Source organism: Lathyrus oleraceus, chromosome 4 (assembly GCF_024323335.1).
Source record: "Lathyrus oleraceus cultivar Zhongwan6 chromosome 4, CAAS_Psat_ZW6_1.0, whole genome shotgun sequence".
Classification (NCBI taxonomy): domain Eukaryota; kingdom Viridiplantae; phylum Streptophyta; class Magnoliopsida; order Fabales; family Fabaceae; genus Lathyrus; species Lathyrus oleraceus.
The window spans coordinates 245459083-245486675 of NC_066582.1; the positions used below are offsets into that span (position 1 = coordinate 245459083).

General features: G+C 35.5%; 1 protein-coding gene across 2 annotated transcripts; it reads left to right on the forward strand.

Annotated features, from left to right (window-relative positions):
• The first annotated feature begins 7422 nt into the window (after positions 1-7422).
• Positions 7423-11345, forward strand: LOC127074855 (phosphatidylinositol/phosphatidylcholine transfer protein SFH13). 2 transcript variants are annotated; one of them, XM_051016253.1, is made up of 14 exons: positions 7423-7591; positions 7682-7955; positions 8039-8138; positions 8491-8757; positions 8864-8941; positions 9035-9139; positions 9282-9331; positions 9428-9527; positions 9614-9709; positions 9829-9939; positions 10058-10205; positions 10348-10727; positions 10814-10888; positions 11035-11345. In XM_051016253.1, exons 1-14 carry the CDS (start codon positions 7585-7587, stop codon positions 11059-11061), a joined length of 1818 nt encoding a protein of 605 aa, XP_050872210.1. In that variant the 5' UTR covers positions 7423-7584; the 3' UTR covers positions 11062-11345. The 2 variants fall into 2 exon arrangements, with proteins under 2 accessions (XP_050872210.1, XP_050872209.1); XM_051016252.1 differs by having other exon boundaries at positions 7431-7591; positions 7679-7955.
• Positions 11346-27593: the final 16248 nt, after the last annotated feature.

Sequence of the window (27593 nt, forward strand, 5' to 3'; positions counted from 1 at the left end):
TCTCTTTCTTGTGTGCTTGAGCATTGGAAATCTCTTTCTTTGTGTTTGAGAAATTATAATAAAGTTTGGTTATAGTAAAAATCTCTAGGAAGTGCAAGAGGACTGAACTACTCTCGATTTATGGGAGGAACCAGGATAACTACTTGTGCCTCTCTTGCTTTCCTTTCTACTCCTGAACTACTTTAATCTGCTGCTAAACACTCAACTCTGATTTAGATACTAGATCTTGTGTTCAGAATCTGATAAGAGATTTTTCAAAAAAGAAAAGAAAGCTAACACAACTCAACCCCCATTCTTGTGTTTTCTCACCTTCAGACTCTGAATTTGTTCTTCCATTTTTTCAACACGCAACCTACTTCTACCAAGGCGGAGCGGGAGCAAACATTTCTTAGAAAATGTTTGACGTTTTTATTGATAGCTTCAAGAACTTTAAGGATCAATATTTTGTAGTTGTTCCACAAAGTTGCGAGGATCATTAAATTTGTGTGTTCTTATGGAGTGTTCTCCATACTACCCCTAGTTAAGAGCAAGCAAAGTGTATGGATAGATTACCCAAGTATTGGAATCAAAATCGTCTCATAGAGACTCCAAACAAGTAAGTGTTACAGTTGGAGAAATTATTTCCATAAGAAGAGGACTTGAAGGTTGATCTCGTTGCTTTCTAGTAGACCTTGGATTTCATGAAAGGATTTGATACTCCAAACAGGCTTGTGTCTCAACATAAAAAGGGGATAAATTGAAACATGTTTGCTGGTAAAGTCAGTAGATAGAGAATAAATTAGGGGTATATTTGGTGGTGAGGGGGATTTAACCTTAAACATGTCTTCAATGTTGTCTTATTATTTGTTTTAAATGTTATTTCCCTTTTGTTTTGCAGATAACAAGGATATTATTCATGAAATTATCAATAGGAATAAAGCACTAAGTAAATAATACCTCCCCACCCATTTCACCCTAGATACTAAGGTAAAGCATATGGACAAGTCATTGGGAGAAAAATAAGAAGTCTTTAAGGGAAGTTCGGGCTTCCTTGGAAAATGTTAAGAAAACTTAGGCTGATGTGCAAGAATCACTTAATACCACAACAAAAATGATGAAGGACATGGAAACCACCCTTTCTAGTGAAGATGAGGCTCATTCTTAGGAGGCAAAGGCCTATGAGAAACGAATGAAGGTCTTGCAAAAGGAACTTGAGGACATTGTTAACCTGGGTGTTAAAGTAATGTGGGTCTCTTTTGATTAGGGGTGTACGCGGGTTGGGTTAGACCGGGTTTGGCCTAACCCGTTAACTAACTCGTTCAAACTTCAATGGGTTAGGTTCGTCATCCAACCTGTAATTTCATTTTCAAAACCGACCCGAACCGATCTGTTTATTAATGGGTTGATTTTGCGGGTTGTGTTTCAAATAAATTTTTTTATGATTCTTTTTGCTGGTTTAAAAAAAATGTAACACAACTCAATACAATCATACTCATTTATAACACTCAATTTCGATGAAACACATCATATAATATCTAATAAAATTCATCTACACGACATAACACTTTATAATAGTATAAAATTCAACAAGGCACGTTATTTCAATAAAATACATAAGTTAAAAATGATACAAAAGAAAATAAGAAACAACATTTAATCTTAGAATTACATAAACTCATTGATCTAGTAGTAATATTGGTGGAGAATAATTTTTTTGGAAAAATTATGGTTATTAGTGAGATATTAATTTTATATTTTTATTTAAAATAATAATAAATTACTAAAGCCACATCAATGGATTGGGTCAACGGGTCTGTGGGTTGCAAAACTCAAACCCGATACCCAAACCAAAATTATACGGGTTATTATGGGTTAGGTTGGATATACCCATAAATGGATGAGTTTGAGTAATTTATGGGTTGGGTTGGGTTGGGTCAGCGGGTTCATGGATCGACCCGCACCCATGAACACCCCTACTTTTGATAATGTTACGAGTCAAGTTGAGTTATTGTTTCCAGATATGAATATTCCTTATAAGAAACTTGAATAAGATAAGGAAGTTGTGGAAGGGAAGTTGGTGGCCTCCAAAGGTTGAGTGTACTTTTGTTGTTTAATTCACTTTACTCATTTTTGTTATCGATAGTGGCATTGGCCTCTGGATCTCTTGTAATTATCATTTCGTACTATAATCATTTTTACTGATGGAATTATAGTTTTCTTGCCACCCTTTATAGGTATATTCAGTTCTACTCTAACTTTATGATTTGTTGTACTTCCTTATTTTCGTACGCGTGATTTTGTTTCATCATGATCTCATTGAATGACTTTTTTCATCATCCTACTTTGTAAATGAACTTATTCCATCAATGTGCTTCACTAATGATTTTATTCATCATTACTTTTAGCGTAATCGATTTTGCCCCAGGATCATAATGGTGAGGTAGGAGACCGACACTTGGCCAAGGTTCTGTTCTCCTTCCCTACCCCCACGTTAAAATATGGTTCGAGGTCGTCGTGTTTAGGGTTCCACCACATGCTCTCTAGAGAGTCTAGCTATCAAAAAGGGGTATGCCCTGTGTGGTGTTGTTTGTATTGCTTTTGAATTTTCGAGTCTGGTTGTGTTAGCATTTTTATCTGGTCGTTTTTTTTAAATAAAGAAAAAAAGACAAAAGAAAACTCATACAATTCGGTGAGAAGTTACTTAATTGTTCAGATCATCAGCGTTACATTTTTAAATCCCTGGCTACTAAACAGATCTTCATAAGAGGAACGACTTAACTTAAGTATCATTTTAGCTCAGTGGTGTTCGTGTCCTTGAGATAAGCTTTTTGGGTAGAGTCTTGAGAGTGTAAGCTTTTTTTCCTTTGCTAATCCGGATTCGTTATGGCCCTTCCCAATTATTAGTGAGTTTAGTCTCACTGGCATTCTTCTCTTCATTATCAACCATGTGCAATATGAGATTGTCGGGTTGGTAATTATAGGGTCTTACTTTCTTGTTGTATTTGGCAGCTGCAACTTGCTTCAAGATGACACTTGTGATGGTTGTGAAAAATATATTTTCTTCTATGAGATCTAACTCTTTCCTAATTGTTTGCATGTTGTATTCCTTTGGTAGGGGTGACTCGTCCTTCATATGAGTTCTCCTATTTCAACCGAGATGACAACCTTGGTCTCGTAAGTAATCTTGAATGGAGTTTCACCGATCATTGAATATGGAGTAGTTTGATACTCCTAGAGAACGTGTGGGAATTCTTTTACTCAATTTTCCTTAGATCCTTTGAGTCTCCTTTTAAAATATTTCTATAGAACCCGATTGGCAACCTTTACTTGTCTATTAGTCTGAGTGTGTTTTACCAATGTGAAGTGATGTCTGATACTTAAATCTATGAAGAGTTTTGTTATATTTTTATTTGTGAATTACATTTAATTATCATTAATAACAGACTGTGGGATCACATACCTTTCCATGATGCTCCATTTAAAAAACTTATGTATGTTGGTTGTTGTGATCTTTACGAAGGCTTCTACTTTTATCTAGTTTGAAAAATAATATGTTGCGATGATTAGGAACTTCAACTACTCAGGGATTGGGGAAAATGATTAAGGAAGTCCATGCCTTATTACGAGAAAGGCTAGTGTGTTGTCGACAAACTAAGCTCCATTAGAGGGGAGACATGGATATCTTCGTGCTTTTGGAACTTCTCACATTTCTCTACACATGCTCTAGCCTTATACCATGGAATAATAGCAGTACTAAGCTTTGATAACTTTCTTTGCTAGGGATCTAGCCCTGGGGTGTTGTCCAAAGATACCATCATGTACCTCTGCGAGTGTATATTTGGATTCTTCTCCCTCAAGGCATTTCACCAGAGGGGTACACAAGCCTTTTATGTACAATGTCCCTCATAAGATGGAGTACCATATTTCCCTTCTCTTCAAGAGACTAGCATCAACGGAATTTTCAGATAATACACTAAGTTTGATATACGCCATAATTAACAATGTCCAGGAAGATTGTGAGATGCCATCTTGTGATCACCACTACCACTTTGAGAGTCTTGGTGTGACCCGGTGTTATGTTCTCTCAGGATATGCATGATCTCGTGTGAGTTGTACTTGGTTGGCCTTTCTCTTGTTATAATGACATACTTTTGTAGTGGTATATTTTTGGTTTGTGCTTCTTTCTTGAATTCCGATACTAGAAGTTGCGATTCTGTTTGTAACTTGATCTCATATACTCTCATCTCAAATTCCAGTGTGAGATCGACAATGAAGGCCTCACACTCTACTTGGTTATTATTGGCGTAGAGTTCAAAGGGTAAGGATGCTTCGACCGTTAATATAGTTGACTCTTTAGAATGAGGTCGGTGCCACTTTCCCTACTATTGGACGATCCATTTGCGAACACGATCTATATCCCTCTTGGATCTAAGGTGTTCAACATCATTTGTGATAGGAAATCTACAAAGAATTGATCCTTTAGTGCCTTCCTCGATTCAAAGGATCTATTCAACTCATAGATTTCAATCGAACACTTTGTGATCCGCTCTACAAAATTTGGCCTATGACTGACCTGCTTGAGGAGTAGGTCGATCCAAACAACGATGGTGTATGATAGGAAATAACTTTGTAACTTTCTTGAGGCCATAACTAATGCCAATATGGTCTCCCCTTTTATGGTAGCATATTTTCGACCCTGCCAATGTTTTACACACAAAGTAAATAGAATTCTTAGAGGAGCCCGTTTCTCAGATGATGACAATGTTAACTACTTTGGCATATACTACAAGGTAGAGATGAATAAGGTCTCTCCAATTGTTGGTCTAGACAAAACTGGTGGGGTGTACATGGTTGTTTTTAGTGACTTGAATGCATGTTCGTATTTTGAAGTCCACTCGAAGCATATTTCTTTCTTCTGTAGCCTTTAGAATGCAAGATAAGTCGGGATAATCTCAAAATAAATCTATTCAGGGTCATGAGCATCATGTTCAATTTCATGATCTCTTTCTTCCTAGTTGGAGTCTCCATTTTAATATCTGATTCGCACTTCTGTGAGTTTTCTTCTATTCCCCTATTTGTTAAGTATACACCTAGGAACTTTTCGACACTAGCCCCGAAGGTGCATTTCTCGGGATTAAGCCTCATATTATATTGTTGGACTAATATGAACAAGCTGGTGAGATGCTTTTCTAATTGTTCCTTTTTACTGGATTTTAATCATATCATCTATGTACATCTCTAGTGTTTCACCAATCGCATCTTTAAAAAAATTATTTATCATTCTCTGATATGTTTCACTTGCATTCTTTAAGTCGAAAGATGTGACATTGTACTGGTAGTTGACGTGCTCCGTCATGAAAGTGGTCTTGTCTTTGTCTACTTGGTGCATGCGAATTTGATTATACTCATAATACACATATGTGAATAATAACAATTTGTATCCAGCATAACTATTTACGCACCCTTCAACCTGAAACCACTATGAATCCTAGATGTGGAGTCAAATATTTTTTTGTCATTTAAATGTTGTCCGTAATAGTATGACCATAAAGATGATTTATAGGTATTCCATAAAGCATGTTAAGGGATATGTGTGACCTATATGAAATTAACTCATCCTGCATAACATGATAAATGTCTAAGGGTCCAATATTGAATTGGACAAGAGTAACAAGGTTTATGCCTTATCTTCAATATACATATGATAGAAAAAGGATAATTGTACACATACATTATCACGGAAAAGTTTCATCATATCACATGACATTTTTGTGACTTAGATAGAAGTTATATGTTGCTAGATATTGCTCACTACTTATTATATTAAATGTGTGATTTAATAAAATTGACAATGCTACAAGAATCTACAAAGTCACACACATAAAAATAGATTGATAAGAGATAAAATAAATGAGTGAAGCTTATATGTATCTTGCAATGCACTAGCATTCATTTGAGAAAAGCGGTACAACATAAGATACAATGTACTTAAGTGCAATACAGAACACCGAAAGGTACGATATAATTAAGTGAAGTACGAATCACCGTATGGTACAACGTACTTTTGGGCTTGTTCAAGTTGCATCCCACACAAACGGTTCTATAAATAGAACCCTCGTATTTAAGTACTTAACGCTTTGTAAAATTCGGTTTGAGAAACCTTAACACTTTACAAACCTAGAGTCTCTCTCTCTCTCCAAGCCTTCATTTGTATCAGCTAGCACTTTAAGTAAAAAAAAATATTTATGTGAATTGAGTATATGTTTTTTCGTTCGTGTAATAGTCATGATTGCTCTCTAAATTCGGCTTCAAGGGTTCATCACTACAAGTGACAATCATTCTATTATTGATCATGATCATTTGTAAGGATTCATCAAATGAAAAAAATTGTTTTTTGCGTATTGCTTGTAATTTTCCTTCACTTAATTGTTGCTTCATCTAAATTATTTGTGCACAACAACTTCCTACAACGACGTATTTTGCTTTGATTGTGGATAATGCAACACTTGCTTGATTTTTACTATGCCAAGAAACAAAAGAGTTACTAAGCAAGTGGCAAGTTCCACTAGTATTTTCCAATCCATTTTACATCCTACAGAGTCCGAATTGAAATACTCAACCAAAGTGCAATATGTCTCTTTAGTGTACCATAAATCCATATGTTATGTGTCAATGAGGTACTTCATTATACGTTTGACTATAGATAGGTGTGATTCTTTTGGAATTTGGTTGAAAACATACATAAATACAAACACTAAATATGATATTAAGATAAATAACAGTAAGATAAAGGAGAGAAAAAGGATAATAAGGCAAATGGCAAAGAAAAAATATAGGTAAAGCAACAATGCTATAACAGAAATTGATGGAAACCACAAGAGTAAAGTTATGAGGTTTTCCTAACTCTAAGAGAGCCTCTTGAAATTCAACCAAGAAAATGTCAAAAAATGTGATATTACAAGAACTGAAGCCACATCAATCAACCTCCCGTGAACAAATATTGACCATCAAACTCGTTTTACAACAATGATCTAATCAACATAACACCCTCATTGATCAGGACGGTGATGATAGCGAACTATGACGTAAGGTCCTAATTATAAAAAATAAACTCAAGTGACATAAAGTACAACAACCTAGTTCACTTTTTAAAATGTTTATAAATTTTTGTTGAAATTTTTCCAACATCTAACACTAACCAAGGAGAAAGCATTGAACTTTTGCAAAAGATAAATGATTAAACAATAATTTTCTTGTAAAAGATAAAGGAGAGAAAAATATTGTCTAAATTACAAGAGTAACAAAGTCATGTAAATGAAGTGAATTAAGTAACTAGTAGTTATATCCATGGTTAAAGAGGTCACCATTTGTACATGAGACATTGTTGACCGTATATTCATAGAATAAGACACACATCACGTGCCATCAAATTACGCTTACATAAAAACCACAATGTCTGTCTCCACGACACCATGTCATATGCGCTTGTTCTCCCTTCTCTTCACTCTTCACTCCACTGAGATCCACAAACTTCAAAGATTCATTCATTCATTCATCTCAAGTTAATCACATTGCCGACATTTTATTAACCTCAAATCAAACATTATGTCAGGTATATATACATATATATACTAATACTATACTCTACTTACTTACTCAACACATTCTAATTCTAATGGTTGAAATGTGATTTTATAAGAAGAGATTCAAGAAGGTGTTTTTGTTGTTGAAATGGAGAACTCAGAAGAAGAAGAGAGATTAAGAAGGTCGAGAATTAGAACACTAAAGAAGAAAGCAATAAATGCTTCATGTAGATTCACTCATTCGATTAAGAAAACAAGAGGGAAGAGAAGAATTGATTACAGGTTTCCGATTGAAGATGTTCGAGACGAACAAGAGGAATCAGCTGTGTTTCAATTGCGTGGTAGATTGATTCATATGCCTCCTAACCATGACCATTATCACACATTGCTAAGGTCTGAATCTTTCTTTACATTTTTTTTCGTTTGATTAATTACTGTTTCTGAAGATGCATTTTGGTTTGTTTGTTTGTTATTAGGTTTTTGAAAGCTAGGGATTTTGATACTGAGAAGACGATTCAGATGTGGGAAGATATGGTTCTTTGGAGGAAACAGTATGGAACTGATACAATCCTTCAGGTGAGTTACAATGGAAATCAAGTGTTAATATTGTTACTTATTGTAGTCATGATAATTGAGAAAATTGAGATAATAGTATTAAAATTTGTTAATAAATGCTACTACTATTTTGGTAATTTTTTTTCTGTTTTAGTTTCTAGTATGTGTTGGTTAGATATTTATTGATTACTGATTGGATTTCAGGCATTTAGTGTGAGATTTAACGACCTAATAAATGTTCTACCATTAATCAGTGATATGCTAGTACTGCACAGAAGTAGCAGCTACCTGTTATATAAAAAAAAAACTAAGAAAATGTCTATGGTTTTATTTTTTATTTTTTGAATTTCTAATACTATGGTGATATTTGAAGGATTTTGAATTTGAAGAGGTGGAAGAAGTACTGCAATATTATCCTCAAGGTTATCATGGAGTGGATAAGGAAGGTCGGCCGGTTTACATCGAGAGGCTTGGGAAAGCTTATCCTAGCCGCTTGATGCGGATAACCACGATGGATCGATATTTAAAATACCATGTTCAGGAGTTCGAGAGAGCTTTACATGAGAAATTCCCGGCGTGTTCCATTGCATCGAAGAGATGGATTTCTTCAACCACGACAATATTAGATGTAAACGGCTTGGTATGTAGTTTGTAATTGTCTGTGATTGTTGGTTGTTTATGCTTCATGCTTTAAGCATTGTGTTAATCAGTGTAGCTTGTGTGCATGTCGATCTCGTGTAATGCAGGGAATGAAGAATTTCTCGCCTACTGCTGCGAATCTGTTGGCAGCTATCACAAAAATAGATAACAGTTACTACCCTGAGGTTTTTATCTTGTCCTTTTCTTAATTGTCATGAAGTAACTTTGCTTTCAGTTCTCTTCTTATATAAGCAAACCTCGTCAACGTTTATTTGCAGACGTTAAATCGAATGTATATCGTCAATGCTGGTCCCGGATTTAGAAAGATGGTTTGGCCTGCTGCTCAGAAGTTTCTTGATGCCAAAACTATTGCAAAGATACAGGTGAGTTAGGATAGTATAACTCTTGGCTAGCAGTATTTCACGCTCCCTGTGTAGCAAAATATCAGCAAAAAGGTATATGCATCTGATTCAAATTTAAACCAAATACATTATCTGATAAAACATTACTTTCATGAAATTTCAGGTTCTTGAACCAAAGTCCTTATCTAAATTACATGATATCATTGATTCTAGGTATGCATCTATGCCTTCATCGTACTGCATTATAGTATTTCGCTATTTCTATTGATATGGATGTTTACTTTGTAATTTGTAAATGCATCTAAACAGTCAGTTACCGGATTTTTTGGGTGGCTCGTGTAAATGTCCTGGAGAAGGTGGATGTCTCAGGTCTGGCAAGGGGCCATGGAATGATCCTCATATAATGAAGGTAATGGAAATATCTGCAAGTTAGAATTCATTACTCTGTTGAACTAGAGTATTATTGTGACACTAATCTACGGGTTATTATCTTAGTTGGTTCATAATGTGGAGGCCACGTTTGTGAGACAAATCCCCAAAGTTTCCGATGAACAGCATAAAATTGAGCATTTTCCTACCCATCTAGAGAAGGTAAGTTTGACTCGGAAATCCATTAACCAAAACTTTCAGGTTTCAGCACCTTGTATGCAAAAGCTGTCCAGTTTTTGTTGTTCAAATAAAACAATTAACTTGCTTCTCTCATGTCTCAGGGAAGAAGTAGTGATATATCAACGGCGGAATCTTGCTTAGAAATTAATGATTCTTACTCACCAACTAGGCAAAGGAAACTTACATGTCCTCGTTTATCTTCAGTTCATGAAGTGAGTTTAGAAACCTTTGAACCTGATTCTTTTTAGAAGCCCTTCAATTACATACTTCTTTCATATTATGTATTGTGTCTTGATCCTTCAACCATTTAAAAGTCTGCTTTTTCTACAGGTTAGCATATCAGATAGCAACGATAGTGGTAATGATAGTGCTCCTGCAGCAGAAAAATTTCTCAAAAGTGATAAATTTCAATTTTCCCGGGAACACTCATTGCGAAATGATGATATGGAGAACATCACTTGTACAGAAAGTTTCAGAGGTACTGTTAGGGTGTGTTCCGAAGTTTAGCATAATCTTAGTTTAGGAGTTTTAGACTGTTATGCTTGGTAAGAGTGTTTTAGGTGTGTATATCAGTGTTTTCCTTATCTACGAGGTTGAACAAACTATCATTTTTTTTACAGGAGCTTCGGTCAGAAATTGGTTCGGCTTTGCTAAGGAAAGAGTGGAGAGAACAACATTCATATATCTGTCAAGTTTGCTGATATATCTTTTTGAAAGACTAGATATATTCTTCCATAGTTTAAGATTAGAATTTCGGAGAACACAGAACAATATTATTGTGGAACATACCGTCAGTAACCTTACAGAAGATGTCGAAAGCGAAACACTCTCTAAAGTGGATCATATTCTTCCATGTATACAACGTTTAGAGAAATTAGAAAAAGCAATTGAGGAACTTCGACATAAACCTGCTGATATACCTGTAGAAAAAGGGAAGATGCTTATGAGCTCTTTGGATAGGATTAAATCGGTCGAGTTTGACCTTGAAAATACTAAGAAGGTTTTTCTCTAAACATTCGTTAGTTGTCTATTATAAGTTGTTCCGATGACATGACATTGAATTGTTTATAATTTGATTTGATGCAGGTGCTACATGATACAGTGATGAAACAAGTTGAGATTACAGAGCTAATGGAGAATTTGAAGGCATCAAAACATCAAGTAAGTTTCTTTTAGAATACTAATATTTTATTATGGTACAAATTTTAAGAATTTCAACTGAAGACAGTGACAAAACACAGGTTCCATCCGCAATCTACTTATTTTAAAATTTTAATCTTGACTTCATAGCAATTATCTTGTTGCAGAAAAGAAGGCTATTTTGTTTAAGATGAGGAGGTATTATCAGTCCCTCTGAAGATTACACAATTCAATTATGAAGAGTTACTGTCGGTAGAGAGAAACAGACATGGGAATGAGACAGTCCTGTTTGTTTTATGATACATAGTATAGTGTAGTGTTTTTTTCCCTTCAAATAGTTTACTTCATTTTCAGGCATAGTTAGATAGATGACTTAAACTCTAAACTATAATGTTTTATCTAAACAAAAGTGTAACAGACACTCAATTATGAAAATGTGTTCATAATATATTTAAGTAAAACATATTTCCTTAATTCACTCACCTCCTCTTCATTTTGACAATAACTGGTCGGAAGGAAACAAAACTTTTCATTTATCTTCTTCTCCATTTAAAAAGATAATAATAATCAATTTTGGCAGTGATATATATGGCGTAAAGTAGGTTTTGGGGTTCGGAATTTCAACCATTTTTAAATGCTTCAATGAACCACACAGTTCAGTTTTTTCTTTATAGCTAAATGTCATTTTTCCTTTCGTTTCATTGTTCAGTAACAGATAAATGAATCAGGCACTTTGGTCTTAAATTATAACTCAAAACCAAATTTGATAAAGGGATTGGGTTTTCCTTCATCGCCCAAGGAGAAACGAACTTGGTTGGAAATGAACCATATTGAATGTTATATGTGCAGGTAACATTACATATGGTTTTATGATGATAAATGTCAAATAATTGCGTTGATGACAACGGTCAAATGAGTTTAATCATAACAACTCTTTCTTTCAAAGGTTTTTGATGATGACATTTAGACAAGAAAAGGATATATTAAGTCTCAACCGCTAAATATTTCAAGTTCCAATTGAAAGTTTCAGACAATGTTAAATTAAGCAAAGAAACTTGAAGTTTTGGAGTTGTGATATTAAAGTTCCGAATTCACCTAGTCATGCACTTAGCGTTCAATCTATTTTATATCTCTTTAACTTATAAAAGGAACAAAAGTAAGTCTTGAGGTACTAAGGCAGCGCGCACACACCCACACACACACTCATATAAAAAGTGTTTTCAAATCTCTTCTCTCTTGATAAAACTCTTAAAACCAACTCATGCAACTACTTAATTAATTAGAAGCTTGTTTAATCATTTATGAAGTTATATTATAATGTCTAATCGATTAAGAGATCATTCTAGTCTATTAAATCAAAGAGTAATCTCTCATCATCGATCAAGGAAGCTAGTAGACGATTAAGTGACGTCTAAATTCAAACTTTCCTATTTTATCTTAGTTAATTGATTAGTACACAGTGTTAATCGAATAAGTCATTAAAAATACCCATGGATTGTTTCCTTTTTGAGCCAATTTTTTTTCCTATACAAGGATGTTCCTCCTCTTTTCAAAATACACCAATTTTATGAATAGAAACTTTCTTCAGTTTTTATAAATTTCTTTTCACTAGAGTGCCTTAATGCTCTAAGAGTTGTATTGTATTGGTGTTGTGTTGTAATTGTGTATTCAAGAGTGTGGTTATCTTGTGATCTCTTTGTAATTGACTTGAAGCTTGCAAGCTAAATAAAAATAAATTAAATGAAGGTTATTGAGTTGAGTCTGTGGAACTGTGTGTTTGCAGATTCAATTAAGAAATGATCAAAGTTTAGCAATTCATGCCTATCATAATTTTGGTGATGACAAATCATCTTTGATGACTACTTATGAAGTAGCAACTTGACTCAAATATAAGCAAGTATGTCAAACAACCAAAGATGCACAAGATAGTTTTTCAAGCTCTTCTTCTGGATAAAGTCGAAGAGTTGTGATTTTATGATCATTGTGATATCATCTAATGATGGCATCCGACTTGAATATATCTCAAGCCCCATATCCAAAAAGTCTCAAACAAAATGCTTATATGATTTGTAACACCCACATATAATACATGTCTAGAATGCATATTATACATAGTGTAAGTTTGGTACTGAAATACATAAAAGCCTATCGACAACAATGTACATATATACATGCCCAAAACTAATATACAACTAAGATATAATATATGCAAAGGTGCCTACAATAAAACTAGGAACTAGACCATCCTCTGAATAATCTCAAAATAGATATCTACACAGCGGAACACCATCAAAAATATCAAGTCGTCTGCACAGAACTTCCTGAAAAATAACAAAAATAATGAGATGAGGTAATAATCTTAGTGGGTTCTCTATAATATGCGCTCATTCGGCTCTACAGGGTTTCAAATCAATTCCTAACTTAAGTCATAAAAGAGGAATGGAGACTTAAGTATTGGGGGAAATCTCACATTGTAAGGAAACACGTCACTTGAGTTCACATACCTCAATAAACCACTATTCAGATTCACGAAACATCGATTCCTGGCCAAACATACGTCTAGGGAAAGGCTCGGTTCACACATGCTCATATGATTCGAATTTCATGTGGATATCGGGTTCTCCATGGAACTCGAACTCACTTCAAGAATTGTCACTCGAACCCACTTTGAGTATCTTTCACTGTATGGGACTCGAACTCGCTTAGGTGTCCACCTATCCCCTATGGTTCAACCATAGTTGGGACTTAAACTCAATTGAGGAACAAATCATTGGTGCTACATCCCATTTTCTACTTTACATAAGCATCTCAAAAAGTGGTGGTGCACGATCAAGGGAAAATACTTAAATACGTGATTGGATTTCACATAAAACGTGATTGAATTCGTCAACCACTAGGTGATCTCATTCACCAATGTGCACAACATCACCACATGTTCCATACAAGGCCTAATATTCATAAATTAAGCGATTACGCGTCTACGACACACACTGAAGTACCATTACGTACAAGCATCACTGTCTAAGTTACTCGTCATAACCTAGTTATCTTTCTAATTCATTTTATCTCAATCTTAACCCTAGGTTAAATCACATTCCTTTTTATTAAATTTGACCAATCATTGTTAATTAAATTCACACACAACATAACATAAGTTATAAGGCTTCCATAATAGCTTAGAAACATGAAACATGTGGTATTAGGCAAAACAAGGAGGGACCAGTCGATTGTTGTTGGGAGCCAGTCGATTGACATGAACTTCCTGTCCACATTTTCATATAACAAGAATGCACCAATCGATTGCTACTACCAACCAATCGATTGTCATGATTTTTCTGTCTCAATTTTCACAAAATGTGAATGGACCAATCGATTGTTACTAGCAGCTAATCGACTTTCATAGTGTTTAATCAGTTTTCTTCACTAAAACAAGTCTAACCAATCAATTGCCATGACATAGGACCCAGAACCAACCAATTGGTTCATGTCCTTTTTCCACAAACACCATTTCTAAGCAGTTTTTTTCTTTAAAATGAACCATTCTAAATTAGTACAAAACACAAACCCACACTAATCAAGTGATTGTATGTTATAGTTCAACAATAAAACACATATGCAACATGGTTCCTCCTCATTCGTGAAATATGTATTCATAATGACAACAATAATAACATGAAGTTATCACAATGTTTAACAACATGAAGAAATCAAAACAAATATGGAAAATCATAAGTAGAACATGTATTCATATCAATTTCCATGATTAAAGTAGAAACACACAAACATATTATCATGAACCATTACCAATCATCACATAACATCAACACCAAAACCCTAGTTTCTATCTAAATAAAGAGTCTAACTAGAATCCACCTTAAGAGTTGATTGATGAAGAGAGGGAAATGGTTTGGTTGATGCTTCTACTTATTCTTCTTCAAGCTTCCTCTTCTTTCCTTCCAAGCTTCTTTCTCTTCTCTATGCTTCTAAGCTCTCTCTTTGCTTTCCTTGGTTTTTCTTACTGATAGATTCCAAATGGAAAGTGTGGTTGGTAACAAAATAAGAAGGAAAAAAATGAGTGGATGAGAAGTATGGTAAGGAATAAGTGGTTGGAAATAAAAGAGTTAGTCATAAAATATCTCAAGTGGTATTTCTTTATAATATTTTCTCTACTAGAGTAATTGACTCATTATTAATGTTATAAAAAAAACCTTCTTAAACCAATTAATAAAAGGCCAGTCTCAAAGAATAATAGTTAAGTCAATTTGGGTTCACTAATTACTTGATTTGTCCCAAGTGATAACTTTTAGAGCATATAGGAACTCAGTTGATCTCAACTGACAAAGATTTGAGTATCTATGGGAACACGGGGTATTACATGATTGGTGTATTCAGAAAAGTCTAGAAGCTTCAAAATATGAAAGAGAGGAAGTGTGAAAGCTCGTCTAATCATGTCTTAGTGATCAATGTTTTGTAAAAACACAAGGGATTTTTCCTAAAGTAATACGACTACATCACACATTCATAAAAACCTTTTTTAAAGGCTCTACTTCTCAAAGAAAATAACCTAAACATGTTTTGGAGCCTAGCCAGATGGATTGGAAACTGTCAGAATGATTATGACATGTATTTTGATTTGTCCAATCGATTGGAGTATATACCCAATCATACGGGTAAGAGAAAATGGAGCCCATAATCAATTGTGACAGTGCCTTAATATGGTAACGACTCTCTATCAAATTTGACTTTTTCAATTAAAATTGTGAAGAAGAGCAAGTGTATACCATTATATCATTTTATTAAACAATAATTATCATGATGTATATTTACCACATGGATTGATTTTTGTTCATACTTGTGATAAGTAATGCCAAACGTAGAAAATCTGTGAGAAAGAGGCAGTTCTTGAAAAATCAAGAAAACAATTCAATTCACGAGAGAGAAGAAACAAAGTTGGTTATATCAATTTTCTATTCACTTTCTCAATTAGGGTTAACATATTACAAGTGAATAACAACCAACTTCCCACTCGATAACCTGAGAGAGCGACCTATTTATAGAATACTAGCATATGCATGTTATGTGTGATGATAACTTCTCATACATGACATACATAGCTGTCGCATCTCAAAAAATACGATTCCTCGCGATGGTCGCGGAAAAAATTACGTTCGAACAGAGTCGCCACCGAACTTTATTTATCCTAATGAAGGAATAGGAAAATATTGATAAAACCTTTAAGAAATGGAATAATGGTCGTCGCAACCATATTCGGGTTCGGGAGTGGATTACGTAAGGGAAAGGTATTAGCACCCCTTACGTTCGTTGTATTCAACGGGAACCTTTTAGTTCTAATGTGCGTTTCGAGTGTTAATTTATGTTTGTTTGTTATCTTTGGGTTATAAAATGTTAAAAAATATAAATGGATGAGAACCTCAGAAAGGGAAAGGGGAGGTTTTTTATTAGAGTGCTCGCGAAGATACAGTAATCTCCTGCCTACGTATCCTGATGGTATAATAAGGAAATCAGAGCATTCGTAGTTTGGGGAACTACAATTGATTGGTGTCTTTTAGTGAACATCTATTTAATCTCGTTCTAAAGGATAAAAGCTGGCTTGTCTACTCTCGGCGGAGGCTTAAGCATGAGTTTATTGTGTGCATTAGAAAGGATTAACAGTGTTCTTTTTGAAAGAAGGGTTTTGGTCACACGAGGGTGACAAGTTGGATTAATATGTTGGATATTTTGTTTGACTGGTTGTATTGAGATATTTTGGTTGGATGACGATTACTCGGATATTCGAGTAAGACAACTCGTATCCTGATAATCGGAAAATGGAATAGAAAACTCTAGAGCACTTTCTTTTTCCTCCTTAATTATAAAAGGTTTTGATAATAGTTAATGTGTTGTTGAATAGATGACGAATACTCGGATAGCCGAGTAAGACAACTCGTATCCTAATAATCGGGAAAGGGAATAGAAGACTCTAGACCACTTTCTGTTTCATCTGGATGATTACGAAAATAAGTTTGCGTATGGTTGATGTATTTTAGCATGAACGACAAATATTTGAATGACTGAGTAAGACAACTCATATCCAAGCATTTGAGAAGAGGAATTGAAAACTCAAGACCATCTCCCTTTTCGTACAATTTGTTATGAAAATGATTTGATTAAGTTGTATGTTTGTAAAAAATGACAATTGTTCGACTGACCGAGTAAGAGAACTCGTATTCAAACAATTGAGGAGAGAATTTGAAAACTCAAAGTCATCTCCCTTTTCATTTAGCTTATTATGAAAATAATTTGATTTAATCGGGTTTGGAAGTTTGTAGAGGAACGGCAATAATTTGACTAACCAAGTAAGAGAACTTGTATTCAAATAGTCGTGGAAAAAAATTGAAGACTCAAAGTTATCTCCCTTTTGGTTTCTTGTTATAAAAGGGTTTGACTTGCTTATGTTTAAATGGATTAGAAATGACGACCATTTGACTAACCGAGTAAGAAAACTCGTATTCAAATAATCGAGGAGATGAGTTGAAAACTCAAAACCAACCCCCTTTTTCATTTTCAAATGAAGTGTCGTTTAGATGTGATTAAGTATTTTAATTTAACTTTCGATGTCGGATCGAGGTTTTAAAAATTGCATTCTTGTGAATGAATTGAATTTGTTTAGTGAATAATTCATCTAATCGATTAATTAAAATCGAATAGGTCTCATTGTAAGAAGGCCCAAGAGTAAGCCATGTGAGGTTGATGGCGATGCTTTTACAAGCGATCGACTTACAGAGGTATTTAAAATGGGCTCGACTTTGAATCGAGAAGTTCTATTTGTTTTAAAAATTGGTTTGAATTGATGGCATGAGAATTATTATCTTTTTTTTTTGTATTTTTTTAAGTCTTTACCATTTTTAGGTTCATTTTAAGATGAGATGAAGAATGTACAATGATATAGCATAAAGCAAAGTAAAGTAAATATACAAAAAAAAATGTTAGAAGCGGAATTTAAAAGAGTTAGATGTTAATTGCGGAAATTAAAAACAAATAGAGTTAATCGTTAAATGTTAGGTGTTAATTGAAATCAACATGAAACAACAAGAGAATTGCAATAAAATATTAAATCTAAAAACAAATAACTAAAGTTTAAGCAATTAACAAAAGTATCATTAAATTAAAACTCAAAACAATATTAAACAATCGAAAATCTCAATTCTAAACTATTATCCAAAATATTAATTCTAAAATATTAACAAAGATTAAATTCTAAAAATCAGTCTAAATTAAATTAAAATTCTAAAACAATTCTAAATCACCTTATAATTCTAATTAATCTACAATCATTTCTAAAAAAAGAAATCTAATTAAATTCTAAAATATTAACAAAGATTACATTCTAAAATCATTCTAAATTAAATTAAAATTCTAAAACAATTCTAAATCACATTAGAATTCTAATTAATCTACAATCATTTCTAAAAAAAAAAGAAATCTAATTAAATTCTAAAATATTAACAAAGATTAAATTCTAAATTAAATTAAAATTCTAAAACAATTCTAAATCACATTAGAATTCTAATTAATCTACAATCATTTCTAAAAAAAAGAACTCTAATTAAATTCTAAAATGTTTCTAATTAACATTCTAAAACAATCAGCATGGGCCTAAAAGGGACAACCCAATCGTATGGGGGGTGTGGATAATGAAGTGGGGTGTATGGTCCAAATAATGAATGAATAAGGGAGATTGGGCTTAAGGCCCAAGCTATCCCTTAAGCCACATCAACGGGAATGAAAATCCCAAATCAACGTCCCAGCAAAACGACATCATCGTCGCTCTCTCCCTCTCCCATGGCCGATCGAAACCCCTAAAGCCTCCGCCGCATCGGGGCTTATTGCTGGCGGCGACAAAGTCCTCACCCTACTCGCGCTCACCCTACTATCACCGTCTCGACCTCTTAATTCCTAATCCCTGGCCAGATTCCTAATTCCTCCCTAAACAAGACAAACCTAAACAACTTTCTATGCAAACGTAATAAAATCAGAGCGAAAACGATGAAGATGTGCTTACCTACGGATACGCCGCTCTACCGGAATCGATGGGTGAGAAGTACCAAATTTTAGATCGGAGGCTTCGAATCCGGTAACGAGAGGATTCACGCTTGCATCGTCCGCTCCTCTTCTTTACCTTCGGTAATGTATGGTTGCTTTGTGTTTTTCGATGTGTGTGTTCTTTGAAACGTTGCTCTGTGTTTTTGTTTAGGGTTTTTAGAAGAATTGATGTGTTGTTCTTGATGTTGTCGTTCGCTATTGTTGTTGTTGTTGTTGTGTTTTTTAGGTTTTTTTAGAAAAATCTCTTTACTGTGTATCCTGTTAACTTCTCATGAATGTTTATGAAGAACTTTTAAGTCTTAAAAAACTCCTCCCTTTTTCGATTTGTCTCATCCCAGATTATGTGGGATTTGATTTGTTCTTGTTTTAGACCAACTTTGACGTGCTTTTTGGATGTTTAGGTTAACCTTATGGATAAAGTTTTAATCTGAGTAATTTTTTTAGTTGTTGTTCAGTTCTCTAAAAAGTGCTTTTTAAATAAGCTGTTTTGCTTCTCTGCAGATTACAACTCTGAAATGACTTGATGGAATGGAAGGTGGCTGTAAGAATGTCAACTTGGAGGCGCGCCCAAGTCCAAGGGGTTTTCAACCTAGCTACTTGGTCTTGGTCATTAGCAACACTTTTTTTCATTTAATTAGAAATGTAATTACTTAAGTTCTTTAAAGACAAATGTGTATTTGGGTTATTTGTAACTTATTGAATTAAAATTCTAATGGCCATTGTAATTTGTTGGATTTGAAAAGAATTAAATTATTAAAGTGTACTTGAGCTATTTGTAATTTGTTGGATTTGAAGTCTCATAGCCATAAAAAACTATGTATTCAACCTTTTAAGCTTTCAAAACTTAACTCAATATTTATTCATGCTAATCAATTTCAACTTTTAAAAACAACACACTTTTAACTTAAGTACAGAGAAACCAAATATAGTGATTTAAATTTAAAAAGCAACACAATTCTATCTTAAACACAAAAATCTAAATATGAAACTTTTAATTTTAAGACAACACATATTCTAATTTAAACACAAAAATCTAAATATGGGACTTTTAATTTAAAAAACAACACATATTCTAATTTAAACACAAAAATCTAAATATGGAACTTTTAATTTAAAAAACAACACATATTCTAATTTCAACACATAAATCTAAATATGGAACTTTTAATTTTAAAAAACAACACATATTCTAATTTAAACACAAAAATCTAAATATGGAACTTTTAATTTAAAAAACAACACATATTCTAATTTCAACACATAAATCTAAATATGGAACTTTTAATTTTAAAAAACAACACATATTCTAATTTCAACACATAAATCTAAATATGGTATTTTAATTTAAAAACAAACACATACATGCCTCAAAAAATACAAATTTAGTTTGGGCACCTATGAAGAACTTAGAACTTGGCATAAATATTTGGGATGTGTAAATGAACTAGTAAATAGTGATCATAGAAATAATAACATGGCTCTTAATACTTATTAATAAAAAAAATAGGTTTTGGATTAGTAATGTAAAAAGATTCAAACCACATTTTAGATTATGAACACATTTATGCAAATGGGCCTTTGAAACAAAGAGATCTAATGGGTAAACCACAAATGGCCGGACAAAATTGGGGTATGACAGCTGCCCCTATTTAATTATCTCAAACCGGTAAGTGATAATGACAGCAGTCTTTATGCATTCACGGTGGAAGATAATTAAATACAAGAAGACCCAAATTTTGTCCTAGGAAATGGCAGGAAGAAAATGCGGTGAGAAATGGCAACAGACATTATCCCACAGTAAAATGGATCAGTCAAGACCTTCTAGGAGTCGTCAGAACAGTATCTTGGACATCATAGTCGAGATATGTTAGCAATGGAATGACATCCCTAGCTAAATCTCAAGATTTTTCAGGATGCTATAGTAGTATAAAGAAAATCTGGCATGAGACTCTTCATATCGATGAAGCAGCATCTCAACAGTAAAAGTGAGATTCTCTGTATCGAGTCGAAACAGCATCTTATATGATAGGATTAAGATATTCCAGCAAGGGAAAAATACCTTAATTGAATCTAAGACTCTCTGAGGATATTAGAGCAGTATCTCTAAAAGAAATCTGAAATGAGACTCTTCATATTGATGAAGCAGCATCTCAAACAGTAAAAATGAGATTCTCTGTATCGGGTCGAAATAACATCTTATATGATAGAATCAAGATATTCTGAACAAGGGAATGATACCTTAATCGAATCTAAGACTCTCCGAGGGTATTAGAGCAGTATCTCTAAAAAAATCTGAACTGAGATTCTTCATACTGATGAAGCAGCATCTCAAACAGTAAAAGTGAGATTCTCTGTATCGAGTCGAAACAGCATCTTATCTGATAGAATTAAGATATTCCAGCAAGGGAAAAATACCTTAATTGAATCTAAGACTCTCCGAGGATACTTAGAGCAGTATCTCTAAAAGATAAACGAGATTCTTCAGATAAATGAAGCAGTATCTCAGACAGACAAACGAGACTCCTCAGATAAATGAATCAATATCTCGAATATTCGTCTGTTGGGGAAATTTTTGAAAAGACTCCTTTTGAGGGAGATTTATTAGAAATGCTCTGCAGGGGAAAAAGCTCATAAGAGACTTTTTAGGGTAACCTCTGCTTGGGGAGCAATGACTGTAAAGAAAAATGCTAGGAATATCATTATTAAAAAGTTGAAAAACGATTTTGTGAGATATAATCCCACGAGCATATGCAGAGTAATAACTTCAATTTTGAATGAGGAATGTCCAAGACATATACGAATGACCTTGGATCCTGTTATTTTATATTTCATTTTCGTATGATGTTCCACTTTAGGTGGGAATTCCATGCATGGGATGTATGTAAGTATGCAATTTTGCTGGGGATATTTGGTCGTGCATGTAGGAATTCGAATGATTTTTATTTTTGCTGAAATTCCCATTTTGTGGGAATGTTATGCATGAGTATGCAGATGCTTGATATGACTGTGTTTTTTTGAATTTCCTTGTTTGGCAGGAAATTATGCATGAAATGATGCCTGTGATGCATGTAGGAATGCAACTGGATAATTGGATATGCCCCGGTTAAGACATTTCGCTTTGAGGTATGATGCCAACAGTATGGATTTTTTTATCATTGGAGTGATCAATGGAGATCAAATTTTAATGCCCCTGCTTGGTGGTTTTGGGAATATATTTGGGTTGTTCCGAGTCATTGAAAGGTTCAGACTTTTCAACACGCGATACTCCGTCCATGATTTATCAATGTTTCTGTTGGAAATGTGATGGAGCCTTGCCCCGGTCTGGCTATACCATGAGTACATTTATGAGAGGTATGAATTAGTAGTTGAAAGTAACATAACCGTCTACAATCAGTCCTGCACCTTTATGAAAGACAAGAGTGAATCTTCGGGATTAAAGGATTCGTCCGCTTACTGTTTCAAAAGCAATTTTACCACTTTATTCAAACATGCATTTTATTTTCTCCAATAGTTTTTTAAAAGTGATGTTTATCAAAAAATAAAAGGTTCTTTGCAAACAAACAGATAAAATAAAAAAATGATTTAGGCACACTTTGTTGAGAAAAATTCTCTTTTATTGATTTGACCCTTAAATGGGTGGTTGTACATAAAGATGCAATCCCTTAATGAGGTAATTGTTGTGCATAGAAACAAAATGGCAATGAAATTTGAGTTCTTATTGAGTTTCCACACCGCTATGATCCTTATGTCTTTGATAGCCCGAGCACTTTGCTTTTGAAAAGTAAGGTAGATTGATTCTTTGTCTCCGAGGGTATGTCAGATGTCTGTAAGTACAAATCTTTGCCTTGGACTTAATCCCTAACTTTTGCCTGGACCTCCCTTTCGGGTTTTCGATCCACCGGGATACCCATTTTTTCCTGAGTCGCCCTTTCGGGTTTTCGATTTAGCGGCTTTTATTATTCCACTTTTTTAGGCGAAGTACTTTTTAACAGCATCAACGTTGGTGGGAAGCGACAACTCATCACCATCCATAGTTGCTAGAACTAGAGCACCTCCGGAAAAGGCTCTAACCACCACAAATGGACCCTCATAATTTGGTGTCCATTTCCCTATGGAGTCTTTGTGAATAGGCAAGATTTTCTTCAGTACTAAATCTCCTTCTTGAAACACTCTGGGACGAACTTTCTTGTCGAATGCCTTTTTAAGACGCCTCTGATGGAGTTGACCGCGACCTAACGCTTTCAAGCCTTTCTCCTCAATAAGGTTGAGCTCGTCATACCTTGATTGAACCCATTCCGCCTCATCTAGCTTAGCCTCCATGAGGACTCTCATCGAGGGGATCTCTGCTTCTATAGGGAGAACTGCTTCCATACCGTACACCAAGGAATAAGGATTTGCCCCTGTTGAAGTTCGTATCGATGTGTGATAGCCATGTAACGCAAAAGGTAACATCTCGTGCCAATCCTTGTACGTAATAACCATCTTTTGGATGATTTTCTTGATATTTTTATTTGCAGCTTCAACAACCCCATTCATCTTAGGTCGATAGGGTGATGAGTTGTGGTGTTCGATCTTAAATGTTGCGCATAACTCATCCGTGGTCTTGTTGTTGAGATTGGACCCATTATCAGTGATGATTTTGTTGGGAATACCATATCGACATATGATATTATTTTTCAAGAAACGGGCGACTACGTGTTTTGTGACATTTGCATAAGACGCGGCTTCCACCCATTTGGTAAAATAATCTATGGCCACCAAGATAAATCTGTGTCCATTTGATGCTTTGGGTTCTATCATTCCTATCATATCGAAGCCCCACATAGAGAAAGGCCAAGGTGATGCTATGACATTTAACGGAGTAGGTGGTACATGTATTTTGTCAGCATAGATTTGGCACTTGTGGCATGTTCTGGTGTAATGATAACAGTCGGTTTCCATCGTTAACCAGTAGTAACCTGCCCTTAGAATTTTCTTGGCCATGGCATGCCCATTGGCGTGCGTACCAAAAGGCCCTTTGTGTATGTCCCTCATAAGCTGATCTGCTTCATTTTTGTCACACACCTCAACAAAACCATGTCGTAGTTTTGTTTGTACAATACCTCTCCATTCAAGAGGAACTTTGATGCCAACCTCCGAAGGGTCCTTTTGTCAAGGCTGGAAGGCTCTGCCGGATACTCCCTCTTCTCCAGATACTATTTGATATCGAAGAACCAGGGTTTACCATCTGGCTCTTCTGCTGTTGTCAGGCAATGAGCAGGTTCGTCAAAACGCCTAATCTCAATATGAGGCTGATGGTTGGGCCATATTAATTTGTACATGGAGGCCAGAGTTGCTAAGGCATCTGCCATCTGATTCTCTTCTCGAGGAATATGAGAGAAAGTGATTTTGTCAAACTTTGGGAGTAACTTCAGCACATAATCCCGGTATGGAATTAGGTTATCATGTCTTGTTTCCCAATCACCTCTGATCTGATGTATGACTAGAGCGAAGTCTCCAAATACTTCTAGTATTTTAATCTTCAACTCAATAGCTTCTTCCAACCCTAGTATGCAAGCTTCATACTCGTCCATGTTGTTTGTGCAGGTAAAACAGAGCTTTGCGGTGAATGGTAGATGGAAATTCTTGGGAGAAATCAGCACTGCCCCAATTCCATGGCGTATTGCATTTGAGGCACCATCAAACATGAGCGTCCAACCTTCTCTTGGCTCGAGGCTTTCCTCTAGTTCGAAGTCTTCAACATCCTTAACATCCATGATGTCCTCATCTGGAAAGTCAAATTTCAAAGATTGGTAATCCTCCAGTGGTTGGTGAGCAAGATGGTCTGCTAGTACGCTTCCCTTGATTGCTTTTTATGCAACATATTGAATATCATATTCTGACAATAACATCTGCCATCGAGCAATCCTACCAGTGAGAGCTGGTTTCTCGAATATGTACTTGATAGGATCCATTTTAGATACCAGCCAAGTTGTGTGAGTTAGAATGTACTGCCTGAGACGCTTAGCAGCCCATGTGAGTGCATAATAAGTCTTCTCGAGTAATGAATATCTGGTCTCACAATCATTAAATTTCTTGCTCAGATAATAGATGGCATGCTCTTTTCTACCAGTCTCATCTTGTTGTCCCAATACACAACCCATGGATTCATCGAGCACAGTTAGATACATGATGAGAGGTTTTCCTTCGGCAGGGGGCATTAGAATCGGTGGCTCTTACAAGTATTCCTTGATTTTATCAAAGGCTATCTGACAATCCTCATTCCACTCCACACATTGATTCTTCCTTAGAAGCTTGAATATTGGTTTGCATGTTGCAGTAAGGTGAGAGATAAACCTGGCGATGTAATTTAGTCTCCCCAAGAAACCACGAACCTCTTTCTCAGACTTTGGTGCAGGCATGTTCTGAATGGCTCGAACCTTGTCAGGATCTACTTCAATTCCCTTTTGGCTTACAATAAAGCCTAAAAGCTTTCCAGATCGAACCCCAAATGTGCATTTATTAGGATTAAGTCTCAACCTAAACTTCCTCAAACGTGTGAATAGTTTCTCCAGGTTGGTGATGTGCTCTTCTTCTGTCTGGGATTTGGCAATCATGTCATCGACATACACCTCAATCTCTTCATGAATCATATCGTGAAAGAGAGTCACCATGGCACGTTGATATGTTGCCCCAACGTTTTTTAAACCAAATGGCATTACTTTGTAACAAAAGGTGCCCCAATGAGTAATGAACGTGGTCTTCTCCATGTCTTCGGGATCCATTTTAATTTGGTTGTATCCTGAGAAACCATCCATGAAGGAAAACACGGAGAACTGAGCTGTGTTATCCACCAGTACATCAATGTGAGGTAATGGGAAATCGTCTTTGGGACTAGCTCTGTTTAAGTCTCGATAGTCTACGCACATGCGGACTTTTCCATCTTTCTTCGGCACTAGTACAATGTTAGCAACCCATTGTGGGTACTTAGCGACTTCCAGGAAACCAACGTCAAACTGCTTTCTCACATCTTCTCTGATCTTGAGAGCCATATCTGGTCGAGTTCTTCTTAGCTTTTGTTTGACAGCAGGACATTCTTCTTTAAGGGGAAGCTTGTGGGTCACGATGTCAGTGTCTAATCCGGGCATGTCTTGGTATGACCAAGCAAACACGTCGTCATATTCGTGGAGGAGCTCTATCAGTCTTGTCTTCACTGTATCTTGAAGCGCCGCGCCTACCCTTACTTCTCTCTTATCTTCTTCTGTTCCCAAATTGATAACTTCAACGTCTTCCTGGTGTGGTTGAATGACCTTCTCTTCTTGTCTGAGTAATCTGGCCAACTCTTCAGGGAGTTCGCAATCTTCCCCCACTTCGTCTTCAGCCTGGTAGATTGGACAACCAAAGTCATATAAGACCATAGCAGTGTCATTATCAATGGTCTCGGTGGTGTTTCTGCATGTTATGATTTATGCAGTTTATTTAGAAAGTGCGTGCATAAAAAATTGATTGCCATTTTCGTAAATAGATCAAAACGAAAGAAAAGGAACAAAACGCCATTTCATTAATGATAAAAACTCTTGAAAAAGATAAAGGAGGCCCTATAACATGCCACTGTGCCTTGGGCAGAGCACAGGGTTTTGTCTAAAAATGATAAAATTACTTTTGAAATATTTGGGGGACTTCCACAGCCTTCCAGTTGGTTAGTTCTTCATTAGGTGCGGCTTGACGCATCCAGCTGGACACCCCCTCCTTGCGGTCTTCTTCACTGATCATTGCCACCTGCTTGCCAAAGATGTGGCCAACGTTGGTGAACGTTTTCTCCACAGAAGGAATCTTCTCTTTGTTAGGTTGGTCACTGGCTTTGTTTGATGATGGGTCATACCCCAGGCCAAACTTGTCTCGTTTCTCTTTCACTTCCACCACTTTGCCCCAGTCTTGAGCATTTTCACTTTCCATAATAGCTTTAGCTCCTTGCCATGAGGCCATGGATGGTCCGAATTTCGGGACCTCCAAGGTCTGTTGAATGGCCATCATGTTTACTACTTCCAAGGATTGGAAGGGTATCTCAGTGATTTCACCATCCACCTTGATATATCAGAAAGATGTCAAGTGACTAACCAAGATATCTTCTTTTCCTCCAACCACAATCATTTTGTCATTTGTAATGAATTTTAGTTTTTGATGCAGAGTGGAGGTGACAGCACCTGCGGAGTGAATCCAGGGTCTCCTAAGTAGGCAACTGTAACCAGGATGTATATCCATGACCTGGAATGTGATATTAAAAATAGTTGGACCTATCTTGGTCGGTAAGTCAACCTCTCCTATCACTGCTCGCCTTGAGCCATCAAATGCTTTTACGATTAGGGTGTTGGGCTTCATACTTATCCCTTCTACTGGAAGCTTTATCAAAGTCGTCTTTGGCATGACGTTCAATGAGGAACCTGTGTCTACCAACACCCTTGACAGTATAGTATCCATGCACTTCAAGGAGATGTGGAGAGCCTTGTTATGGTTCTTTCCTTCAATTGGTAGTTCGTCATCATTAAAACCCAAGAAATTTCCAGTAGTCACACAAGCTATCACATCATCGAACTGTTTTATTGTTATATCCTTGGTGATATGAGCGACGCTCAATACCTTCAAC

Excerpts from the sequence above, each read along its gene's own strand:
- LOC127074855 (XM_051016252.1), top strand. Across the intron at positions 9,140-9,281 it reads AAACTATTGCAAAGATACAG|GTTCTTGAACCAAAGTCCTT; the intron begins GTGAGTTAGGAT and ends ATGAAATTTCAG. Across the intron at positions 10,889-11,034 it reads TGAAGGCATCAAAACATCAA|AAAAGAAGGCTATTTTGTTT; the intron begins GTAAGTTTCTTT and ends ATCTTGTTGCAG.